Source organism: Monodon monoceros, unplaced genomic scaffold, assembly GCF_005190385.1.
Source record: "Monodon monoceros isolate NGI ecotype Baffin Bay Population unplaced genomic scaffold, NGI_Narwhal_1 Super_Scaffold_1, whole genome shotgun sequence".
Lineage (NCBI taxonomy): Eukaryota > Metazoa > Chordata > Mammalia > Artiodactyla > Monodontidae > Monodon > Monodon monoceros.
The window spans coordinates 86235558-86248049 of record NW_021703765.1 but is presented as its reverse complement, the minus strand read 5'-3'; the positions used below and the strand labels follow the sequence as shown (position 1 = coordinate 86248049).

Sequence of the window (12492 nt, the reverse complement as noted above, 5' to 3'; positions counted from 1 at the left end):
GTCACGCAGAGAAAAGGCAACAGCAATGGGCTGCCATCTGCAGAGCCGGCCCGCTCCTCTCGGAAACACCTGTCTGCTTTTTCTCTCGGAAACGCCTGTCTGCTTTTTCTCTCGGAAACGCCTGTCTGCTTTTCCTCTCGGAAACGCCTGTCTGCTTTTCCTCTCGGAAACGCCTGTCTGCTTTTTCTCTCGGAAACGCCTGTCTGCTTTTCCTCTCGGAAACACCTGTCTGCTTTTTCTTTGTTTTTAGCTGGAGCACAGAGTTGTGCACAAATCCGGCTGCACGGGTGTGACCTGTCTTGAATCACGTGTTTCGAGTTCATCCATCTGCACGCACCGCTCCTCCCAGTCTCGTGGCACCTGCATCATGTCCCTGGAGGCCCTTGATGCTGCAGTCAGGGGTGGAGCCTCTGCCAGACCTCAGGGTCCCAACCGCGCCCCCCCCGCAGTGCCCCCCTGCCCTGACGGCTGCCACCATACCCGCACCAGGTCAGAGGCAGCCTGACCACCCTGCCCCTGACCACCTCCCCAGGCAGAGCCCTCCCAAAGGCCAACGCTTCTTCAAGATGATGAAAAGAGCCTCTCCTACGCCCTGCACACCCCTGCTGTTTATCCCAGGATCCAAGGACATCTGGGTAATTTCCAGGAGAAGCAGATAGCCAAATTAGATGATTAGCCTTTCTTTTCACAGGCTGTAGTCCCAGTTCTCGTGTGGAGCTCCAACCTGGTGGTCCCAGGTCTGCCCGAGAGGCTGCGGGGCCGGGGTCCCTTTCAGCAGGAGAAGAGGGGATGCCACCCAGACCCCACGACACACAACCAGCCAGGACCCAGCCAGAGCCGGCTGGTGAGCAGGAAGTGACGCTCCACACCACACTACACACCTGCTGGGCTTCAGTCTGACAGCCGCTGGCCTGCCCGACGGTGGCGGCGCGGTGAACAGCTCCTCGAAGAGTTTCCGTGTCACCTTCTTTTTACCCAGCAGTTCTGACTCGTGGCGAGTCATTTTATTTTCTAAGCCAATAAGATCAAATATAGAAAGGTCGGTTTCCTAAGAAGAAAAAGAAAACAATTTTGCTACAGGAGGCAGGAAGAAAACAGCTGACTAGGAATTCAAGTCGATTCCAAACCGGGAAGGCCAGGCCCCGAGCAGCCGTCTTGCTGCGAGGCACCCGCCGGACCTCGGTGTGCTCAGTTCCCCAACTTAAAGAAAGGTGGGAGTGATGGCACGTGGTCATCCCGAGTGGCAGTGGGAAAGGAGAGGGTGGCACTTAAGAGACAGACTAGACTCAGCAGAGAGGGACGAGCCTGGAAAACGCTCGTCTAAACGGACGGAGATGCTCGGCCTCGTTGGGGAGGCTGAGGGAGAGACCCCAGCGTGCTGGTGCAGGTGCAGCGGGCGTGCGGCACGTCGCTATGTCCGGAGCCCTGGGGCTGTTCACTCCACCTGTGCTTCTCTCAGACATTCTCACCCCCACCAGGATGGCGGGAATCAAAGAGGATGGACAGCAGGTGTGGGCAAGGATGTAGAGACGTGAATGCCCCCACCCCCTCACACCCTGGTGGGGATGGGAAACCTGGCAGCCACCATGCAAGGCAGTTGATCAAAAGGTTAAACATGGACTCTACACGTGACCCTGCAACTCCTTCCCCGTCAGACATGCGCCCAAGAGGAGCCCCGCAAGAAGGGAGCCCCACGCCCACGCACAACTTGCACACACATGTGCACTCACAGGGGCCAAAAAGCGGAGACCACCCAAGTGCCCATCAGCTCGTGGACGGACGGACACACTGCGGTCCATCCAGACAGTGGAGGAAGGAGATTCTGACACAGGCTGCAACGTGGATGAACTCTGAAAATATCATGCTCAGGTGACGTGAGCCATTGATATAAAGTCTCTGGACCTGGTGAATCCACAGAGACAGATGCAGGTAAGTGGCTGCCAGGGCTGGGAAGGGGAGGGGGAATGGGAACGACAGTGCGTGTGGATTTTCTCTTTGGGGTAATGAAATGTTCTAGTATTAGTGGCGATGGTTGTTGTACAACTCTGTGAATATACTCAAACCAACAAACTGTGCGCTTCAGAACAGTGAGCTTTACGATAATGAGCTACCTCAGTAACACTGTTTTTAAAATGAAAACACAACATAAAAACTACTATCCATGAAACACCTCCCTGCCGCAGTGGTATCTTGAGGTAGCCTGCTTCTGACACAACTTTATCCCCCATGGCTCAATTTTTCTTTAACTCAACGAAAAACTCATCCCTACCTGAAAGTAATACTATAGATCAACTACACTCCAATAAAAGAATAGTAGGCATAGTGGTAGGAATCACATTCATCACGTAACTCACCACATACTACTGCTTACCAACCAGGCCCTTCCTCAGACCATCACGTACATTAATTGACCGATTCCTCACGACTTCCCGGTGTGGTGAGGAAACCGAGGCAGACTGACCACCCGAGGCCGCACTCCTCATGGGGCAGAGCCGGGACGTGAGCCCCTGCAATCTGGCCCCAGGGTCCCTGTCCCATCCACACCCCGAACCTGCACAAGCCTATCAAAGCCACAGAGCTGGTTCCTGTTTCTCCGCATTTGTGAGACCTCGGTCCCTGGTCCTCTGGGGTAGAGACAGCCAAGGAGAACTCAGGCACCAGCCTGCCAGCGGCCGGCTGGTCTGGGCAAGCTCTCAGCCTCCTGCGTGGAAGCCAGAGCAGGAACGACGGCCCCTGAGGGCTCGGCCCTGCCCTGCTGAGAGCCACACGCTCAGCACACTTGTGCTCAGAATCACCCAACCTAACCCAATCTCTTTTGTTTTAAAAATTTTGGTTTTGGAAAAACTTTCCAAAACTACCCCAAAATTCAAACACAGAAAGGTATACAACTCTATTTTTTTGGTCCAAAAATAACCGAGTTTCCCCACCTAGGGACAGTTACTAACATTTTAACAGAAAGGCCCCCACAAGCCTCAGACCGCGTGCGCACGTGTGAGGACACCCCCGCGGTCCCGCAGTTCTGAGCCCTGCTCTCCTCCACATGCTCTGCCATTTCTCAGGGGCCAACGGTCAGGCGAGGAAAACCCTCCCTGCTCCTCCACACTGTGGGCTCACCCCTCGGGGCCCATTCCAAAGCGGGTTCGAGGTCGCGGGGAAGGCCCATTACGCCGCCACTCGATGCTGCCCAGCATCAGGCGATGGCGAAACGCAGGACGCAAGTTAGTGGAGACCGACGTTCCGGAAGCACCCAGAACAGACCTCATGCAGAGCCGCCCGCACCCTCTGCGTACCTTCCAGAAGTCTCGGTCAAGCGCCTTCAGGATGAGCGAGGCCGAGCGGCACTGCAGCGGCCCCGCCGTGTAGGAGGACTCCGGGAGCCGGGGCGCCACCAGCCCGGGGTGGTTGCAGATCCGCTGCAGCCGCAGGAGGATGCTCAGCACGTCCACAAAGCGCCCGCTCTTCAGAGCTTCCTGCGTTCTGTGCGTGGGGAGAGACACAAGCACTGCCTTGGCTGCGAGCCCGTGCCGGCTGGGCTCCACAGACACGCAGTCGGCGCGCTCTCCCCAGACCTGGCTCGCACGGCAACGACATCCGGACCCACCTCTGTGCGGTGAGGGTTCTCAGACTCGCTCACCACCCCCGTGACACAGGATGGGCGGCCGGAGAGCCAGGGCGCACGGCAGACGGGAACAGCCCTCCTCGCCTCCCGCGACAGGGACGACGCCATTCTCCACGGCAGCCATGACGAGCGTCGGCAGGCAGTGGCGGGGTGAGAACACCCGGCCTGGGGGAGAAGGCCCTCGAGGGGCAGGGGTAAGAGTGACTGGACGGGGTGGTCCGGCGAAGGAGGAGACCCACAGGCCTGACACCGCGCCGGCGCCACGGGGGCCACGGTGCGGGGACTGCATGGAGGCCAGCTGAGACCTCCAGGCTGGGGGCCCCCAAGGGCGGCCGCAGAGCACAGCGCGCCCAGCGGGCGAGGCAGGAAGGAGCCGTGCAGCGGGGCAGGCAGGGACTCGCGAGCAGAGGGGGAGCAGAGGGGACGGCAGGACGGGAGGACAGCCTGGACGGTGGAGCACAGCATCCTGAGTCAGGCAAGCCTAGCGGAGATGCACGTCTGGGGAAGCCAGTCCCGCACACATGGGATCTGCGGTGCCTGGGGACAGCTCAAGCCGCCACAGGAGGACGCGGTCAGCCCGGCGGCCCAGGCAGCTCCCGCCAGGACGGAGCGAGTGGGCGCAGGGGTGGAGCGGGGTGGGGTCGGGGACGTGGACGGCGCACAGGCGGTGCCAGAGAGCAGAAGGGGAGAGGGGAGGGCGGCCGTTCAGAGGCCAGCGATATGTGTCCGGATGAGACAGGAGAGAAAACACGAGACCAAGAAAACTGCAAATGGAGGCTCCTGGGGGACTGAGCTCAGAGCCTGCCGGAAGGACTGTAAAAGAAACCAGGAGGAGGTGGCGCCACCACAGGCGGGTCTGCAGGGCTCTCTGGGAAGGCGGTAGAAACGTGTGACACGGTCGCCACGCAGAGGGCAGGAAGGCGCTGACCAGGAGTGACGTTCAGAGCCCATTCGAGGACCCCGAGACCATCGTGTCAACATGCACCGAGGCGTGCGGGGCACGCCCGGGAGCCGCCGTGGGGTCAGCACAGGCCTGCTTATGGCCCTCCTTGACTTGACCAACATGCCCGAGAGAAAGAGGTGCAGGGACCTAAGACAGGGAATCTCCCCGCTGCTCCATCGGGACCTTGCGGCACAGGACAACCTAGGCTCTGCTGGCCCAGTGGTTCCCGGGTGCAGGGGCCTCTCCTATGAGCACACAGAGAGCATCCCACACTCGACAAGCGGGACCAAGGTCGTCACTGCCAAGCGCAACCCAAGCGACGTACCACGTCACGCCACCAAAGAGCGACACGGCAGGCGTCCCGAGGACGCCGGGGCTCTGTCTGGGTGAAGGGATGCCCTGGCCACATGAGCCCGCGCCTGCTGGTCCAGGACCCGCCCTCTGTGCACGCTGCGATTCTCTCCGGATCAGCACGGGCTGAGACAGCTGACCGCCAGCAGGCGCCAGCCGTGCCGCGGGCTGTCTGCTCCCATAGTGTCCAGGAAGCAGGATCTGTCACTGCACGTGTTGTCAGGGGTGGGGTCTCCACAGCTCCTATGCCTGACTGAGATGGTCAACGGCCTGCCGCAGCATGACGCTGGTTGCCAAGGACTGGCTACTTACACTCCGTCCTAAAGCTGTCTAAAAAGAAGCCTATAACACAAGCAGGCATTAACAGCAAAACCCTCTCCTGCACACTTGCTGCTGTGGACGCTATTCGGACCACGTTACGCACTTAAGCACACAATGCTCGCGACCAATGACAAGAAGAGCCAAACAGGTCACGGGAAGGATCATGGACAGGACGGGGCCCCACCCTTCTAGGGTCCATACAGAGGTGCCCGTGGCCACCCGGTGTGGCCCTGGAGCGCCACCTGCGCCTGACCACACGGCACACGGGCCTCGGTCTCACATCCTACACGCGGCTGTGAACGGACGAGCCATTCAATCAGCACAGCCTCCTGCGTGAACCTCCAGTGCAGTGCGGCACCGAGCGGCTTGCGACGCTGTACTCCTCCTGGGCCGGCTCTGGGCACGGCCTCTGATGGGACCAGGGAGGGGCAGCCTGCCAGCCTGAGAGGAGCGGAGCCGCCAGGGCCGGGCGCGAGCATGGCCTCCAGCTGCAGAGGCCCACTGCCGAGGAGGAGCCTTCTGGAAGGCCAGAGGGGCCCGCTCTTCCCCAGGAAGGTGGCCAGGAGTGCGCAGCCCTGAACTCACCCTGGCTGCAAGATGACATCCTCATACAAGGCCTTCTGTCGATTGGAGAGGCGGCACTTCAGGACGTGCTCATATTTCTTCGTTAGCTGCTTCTCCACATCTCTCTTAGTTCTCCGCAAAATAAAGGGCTGTGTCACCTGAAAAAAGAAAGTTCTCCTTTGCTAAAATGAAGTCGTGGCCCATGCACGCTAAGCCGGGGGTGCTTGTCAAGCAGGGACCCGCAGCGGCGGCCGCATACCCGGTGCAGCCGGATGACCACTTTGTGGTAGTAGTCCTGATTCTCCTCGCTGGGGGCTTTCAGGGGCAAGTGCAGGTACGGCCTGGAGATGCCCGGGATAAGGAAGTGCACCATGGTCCACAGCTCCAGGAAGGTGTTGTGCAGCGGGGCGTCGATGAGCAGCAGTCGCTGCTGGCTGAACACACAACGGGAGACGACACCTGAAACGTCAAGCTGGGCGCAGAGCCTGTCTCGGGAGACATTCAAGGAAAGGGACAACGATCCTCGGGAGCTAACACACACACAGACACACATACACAGACACACACGCACACACAGACACGCACACACAGAGACACAGACACACACACAGAGACACAGACACACAGACACACACACACACACACACACACACACACACACACACACACACGTCTTGAGGAATGGACTGACTTAAATGAGCGCCTTCAGTGAGGGGAGCCCTTGAAGCTGAAAGGCCATTCTGGGAGCCTGCAGTTTCCTACAGTCCCTCCAAAGAACCTTTACATCAACAATACCCAGCACACGGCACGTGGAGAGGGGTGGCCAGACCTCTGCAGGGTGAACACGGCCTCCCAGTGCCTCTCGGTCATGCCCTTCACACGCTGCATCTCGTCGATGACCAGGCACTTCCAGCGCACCCGTGTGAAGGACGCGTAGCCCCTGAAGAACTGCTTGTAGGACGTGATGCAGACGTTGATGCGGTTGGGCTCTGTCCACCCCTGCAGCACAGAAGCCAGGCCTCACTGTCTGCGCGGGAACAAGCGGCCTGGAGAGGACTTCCGTGCGCGCTCACTACCCACCTAACCTGCCCCACCGCCGTCACCCCTCCTTTTCCTTGGTAACCTGCTCTCTCATCACACAGAAAACAGCTGTTTATGTTTTTATGATCTTTTTCTTTAGGAGGCTAAGCACTTGTGTGGACAAATTAGAAACTGCTTTGGAGGCATTAACAATTGCTTTTGGAAAACAGATCAGCACACAGCATCCAGAAATGGGGCTCGCGTTCATAGTCCATCATCTTAGTGATGGAACACGCATTCAGAAGACGATAGGAAATGTGCGCATCTACACTGCAGCTGACTACATTCCAAGCTATTAGAAAGCAAATTAATTACCAGAGAGTTAAAAAAAAAAAAAAGAGAGGAAAAAAGAAAAGACCCCTCAAAGTACTCGCTTTTTAAGTAAATATTACTCAACACAGTAGAGTCTAACCATAAGCCAAAATTTTCTCTCCGATGAAAAATTGTGACCTGTAAACATACTTTTACTTAGAATCTAGTACTAGAAACTACTGGGCAGAAAACAGAAAAATAAGAGTCCAAATCTATTTCAGAAGCTCGTCTGTTTGTCACGAACACCCCTAACAGACACACCCATGGGAGTCATTCTACGACCTGTAATTCCGGACTCAGGGTACATCACAATTTCTTATTTCCGCCTGTGACAGCCAACAGGTCTACAGTTTAAAAGGATGACAGCACCTCCAGAGACCATCCGGGCTCTGGGGGAAGTTCCCCCACCTCCTGGGAGGTGAGCACAGCCCTGCATGGAATGGCCGGTTTCCTGAGTGTAGTCTATGCTTCAAGGCGGCTCTGAGCCCAGACAACTAGAAGGTCTCGTATCTCATAAACGAGTGGCTGACAGTAATTACACTAACAAGCGTGTGTAGACACCCGGAAATGTGTCTTCTACAGAAAGTAAGATGTTTTCTGTTTAGTTCTATTTCAAGTTTAAACTAACATACCTGTCTCTTTGCCTTGAGTTCTCTATGGCTGCCAACATACAAGAGCGTTTTGAGCCCCGGACACCAGCGCTTCAGTTCGAGCTCCCACTTGAGGATGTTACAGCCCCTCACAACGACAAGATGAGGGCCCCAGTTGCCTACACAGGAGACATACAAATGCCCTCTGTAACAAAAACCATCTGTCCGGGGCAGGTCCCCGGCGCTGTGCCCGGTCAGCAGGTGTGCTGAGGCCAGGGCGCGACTAGAGCAGACATCACTGGGACGCGGGGGTGTCCCTGCCCGCCCTACAGCGCAGCCGCCACCATCAGGACGGGCCGCTGCCCTGCTCCCACGGCCAAGGCAGGACGCACTCAACAGAGAGGAACCAAATGAGCGAGCAGCCAGTAAAATGAGAGCAGATTCAAACATGACCCCTTAATGTAAGCAGGGGAAGGACTCCCGTCTACAGCGAACAATGCTCAGAAAGGAAGATCCTCAGCCTCGAGCCCCGCGGCCAGCACGGCCCGCTGGCAGCCCCATGCTACAGGCGCTGGTCCAACACTCACGCTCGTCACGGTCCCCAGCCGCCAGTCAGAACACACCCAAACCCATCCCAACCCAGCCCAAAGCACACGGTTTCACTGCATTCTTTGGAAAAGTAAGCGTTTCTTAAATTTCTGGGCAATACACACATAAATTTCAACTTCTGTGCTACAAATAAACATAAACCAAGTTAAAAGTCAGAAATGGCAGGCTTGGAAAAAATATCTGTAACACACACATCTATAGCCATTACAGCTCATAAGCAAAGTGTTATTACTACTGATCCTTAAAAAGAACCACCCAAAATGGGAGAAAATATTTGCAAACAATACAGTTGACAAGGGTTTAACATCCAAAATATACAAACAGCTCATAAAACTCAATATTGAAAAAACAAACACCTCAATCAAAAATTGGGCAGAAGACCTAAACAGACACTGCTCCAAAAAAGACACAGATGGCTAAGAGGCACATGAAAAGATGCTCAACATTGCTAATTATCAGAGAAATGCAGATCAAAACTACAGTGAGATATCACCTCATACCGGTCAGAATGGCCACCGTCAAAAAGTCTACAAGCAGTAAACGCTGCAGAGGGTGTGAAGAGAAGGGAGCCCTCCTGCACTGTTGGTGGGAATGTAAGTTGGTGCAGCCACTATGGAGAACAGTATGGAGATTCCTCAAAAACTAAAATTAGAGTTGCCATGTCATCCAGCAATCCCGCCCATGGGCATATATCCAGAGAAAACTCTAATTAGAAAAGATCCATGCACCCAGTGGCCACAGCAGCACTATGCACAATAGCCACGACGTGGAAGCAACCTGAATGTCCATCAACAGAGGAACGGATAGAGAAGACGTGGTGCGCGCACACACACACACACACACACACACACACACACACACACACACGAATACTACTCAGCCATAAAAAAGAATGAAATAATGCCATTTGCAGCCACATGGGTGGACCCAGAGATTATCATACTGAGTGAAGTAAGTCAGAGAAAGACAGATATTACGTTAACACTTATATGTGGAATCTAAAAAATAATACAACTGAACCCATTTACAAAACAAAAAAGATTCACAGACAGACAAAAAAATAACAACTTATGGATACCAAAGGGAAATTAGGAGTATGGGATTAACAGATACAAACTACTATACATAAAATCGATAAGCAGGGCTTCCCTGGTGGCACAGTGGTTGAGAGTCTGCCTGCCAATGCAGGGGACGCGGGTTCGAGCCCTGGTCTGGGAGGATCCTACATGCCGCAGAGAAACTAAGCCCATGCGCCACGGCTGCTGGGTCTGTGCTCTAGAGCCCGCGAGCCACAACTACTGAAGCCTGCATGCCTGGAGCCCGCGCTCTGCAACGAGAGGCCACCGCAATGAGAGGCCTGCGCACCGCGGCGATGAGTGGCCCCCGCTCACCGCAACTAGAGAAAAGCCCGCATGCAGCAATGAAGACCCAATGCAACCAAAAATAAATTTAAGAAAAAAAAAATCGACAAGCAGTAAGGATTTACTATAGCACAGGGAACTATATTCAATATCTTGTAATAACCTATAATGGAAAATAGCCTGAAAATATATATATATAACACTGAATCACTTTGCTGTGCACCTGGAACTAACACAATAATATAAATCAACTATACTTCAATTAAAATAAAACCAACTAAGAGGAAAACGAATAAGGAAGTGAAAAGAAATTCTACAAAGGATGGGACTTCCCTGGCGGTCCAGTGGTCAGGACTCCGTGCCTCCACTGCGGAGGGCCTGGTTTCGATCCCTGGTCAGGGAACCAAGATCCCACAAGCTGCGCAGTGCAGCCAAAAAAAAAAAAAAAAAAGAAAAAGAAAAAGAAAAAAGAAATTTCACAAAGGGAAAAATACAAGCAGACGATAAACTCTCTGAAGGGCATGACCTCGTGAGTAGGGAAATGTAAATCAAGCCCAAGTGCCTTTCCCCTCCAGTGAAAAACAAGTTTGTTTTTTTTTCACTATTGTTCCATTTCTGGAGAGGAGGGACAAGTGTCTATATATGTGTTTGTGAGCACGTCTGTTGACACTTGGGTGAAGCAAGGCAGGACACACAGCAGACTGCCCCGAGGGGTCACCACTGGGGATGGAAGCAGGTGGACAGCTACAGACTGTTGGTTGTTTTACTTTAGAAAGAAAAAAGTGGTGAGTTTGTGAGGGATTCCAACTGTGAACTTACCAGAACCCCCTCGCTCAGAGTCTCTTGGAGTGAGCCCTCTGCTCTTGAGGAACCGGTGAACTCCAACTTTACGGTCCCACAGTGAGGAGGAGGCCAAGGACACTGGGCCCCAGGGGGCGGGGGCAGGCAGGGGAGCCAGGTCCCAGGCAGGCCCCACTCGGCCTGTCCTGTGCGGAAGCGGAGCGGGCGGCACACACCTGCCCGCCCTCCCTTCAGGTCCCCCAGGACCTGCCAGGCCCCTGCCTCTCCCCCAGGGCGGCAAGCTTCCCAACAGCTGGCCCTCTGAGTCTGTTCCCAGCACCAAGGAGGTCTCCAGTGACCCCTCCGACACCCGCACTAACACAGACCTCTAACCAGGAAGAGCCAGACCCTGCGCAGCCTGCAAGGCCCTCACCTGGCCGGCCGGCGGCCTTCCTGGCTCTGCACCCTCTGGCCTCCGCACCAGCCTCAGCACTGTCCCGTGGACACACCGGCAACCCCTTCAGCCTCTGCACCCACCACCCCATGTTCCCAAGCCCCTCGATCCTGGTGGCCACGGCTTTCTCAGGCCTCTGCTCACGGGCTGTGCCAAGCACACCATACACAATGGCAACGTGCTGCTTCCCATGTGTGGAATCCTTATTCGCTGTGCCTACTGTGAGCCTCACAGGTGGGGGAGGGGACTTTGTTCTGCTCACAGCTGCACCCCTGGTGCCTACAACAGTGCCTGGGACCAGGTAGGTGCTGGGTAAGCACCTATGGAACGAATAACTGATCCATTTGTTTGTTCAACCGATGAAATAAAATCCCCTACTTTTGAAAGTGTACACTGCTTCCAAGTTCTTACTGTTATAAATACAATAATGAACACTTTTTTCAACTAAACAATAAACTAGTAAGACAAGGTAGCTCTTCTATCTTGAGATAACTATATATATAAAAACTCATTTTAAAGTACTACACTGGACACTTTGTGGTACTGGGTCAAAAACAAACATATTAGCACAAGGAAGTAAGGCCTCAAAGTTGATCCATTTGTACTAAAGGTAAGATCAAGTAAGCTTTCAAAACCAAGGGCAAAGAAGAGTTATTTACTAAAGACGCTAAGGTAACTGTGAAAGAATTTAGAGGGGCCAGGGAGGACGAAACGATCCCAGGGCTGAAGGAATCTCCATCCAGCCTACTCAGGGTGCCAACTCCCCCTAAACTCGAGGGGCCCCTCCCTGCTACTGAAGCTGTGACACGGAGATGAAGGTGATGGCCTGTGCTTCCTCAGGAGCTGGCTAAGTGCTGGAACGTGAGGTTCCTGCTCCCCTACCCCCGGTGCTACGGGACACTTCCCTTGCGAGGGGAAGCCTATAAGCCCCTGTCCCGTGTTAGAGACACGCACACAGGCTCGTCCACAGCCCCACAGCACAGGCGGGGAGCAGGCGGGCGCCAGGCCCACAGCCAAGCGGAGGGCAGTGAACGGGGGCCGAAGGCTGAGCGTCCGTGCGAGCTGGAAGAGCCGAGGGGTGAGGAGGCAGACGTCCGGGGCCAGGGCACGGCCTGCTGTGGAGTGCGGGCACCCCGTCCCTCTGCTGCTGCACAGACGCCGAGCCCTCACAAGGCTCCAGGGGTGGCGGGATCCAGCAGAGAGACAGGAGGGCCTGCGCCACAGCACAGGGAAGACGCCGATGGGCCTCGGCAGGGCGACCAATCACGCCACGGGGGACGCGCACCCGCCGGCCCATGGGAGCCTGAGGGGAGAGCCCGGCCACGAGGACTCATGCCGACGTGAAGTAGCGCAGAGGCCCTGCGGCCTGGAAGTCACAAAGCCCCAGTCACACAGCCTGCTGGGTCTTATGTTACGTTAGACTTTGAAAAATGGTGAGTTACTCGATCTAGTGTTTATTGTGAACGAGTGCTTTGTTTGTTCCAGTGATGAGTGCCTCTGAGCCCAGT

The 12492-nt window shown here is 55.3% G+C and overlaps 1 protein-coding gene across 8 annotated transcripts in view; it reads right to left on the bottom strand.

Annotated features, from left to right (window-relative positions):
* The window catches only part of EP400 (E1A binding protein p400), a 113423-nt gene that overhangs the window by 49853 nt on the left and 51078 nt on the right, over window positions 1-12492 (bottom strand). For all 8 annotated transcript variants that reach the window (XM_029226909.1, XM_029226902.1, XM_029226913.1 and 5 more), the window contains 6 exons: window positions 7823-7959; window positions 6628-6797; window positions 6058-6232; window positions 5820-5956; window positions 3291-3477; window positions 882-1048 (listed from right to left, as the gene is read on the bottom strand). In XM_029226909.1, coding sequence (XP_029082742.1) covers window positions 882-1048; window positions 3291-3477; window positions 5820-5956; window positions 6058-6232; window positions 6628-6797; window positions 7823-7959 — 973 coding nt within the window. The remainder of the gene's footprint in view (window positions 1-881; window positions 1049-3290; window positions 3478-5819; window positions 5957-6057; window positions 6233-6627; window positions 6798-7822; window positions 7960-12492) is intronic.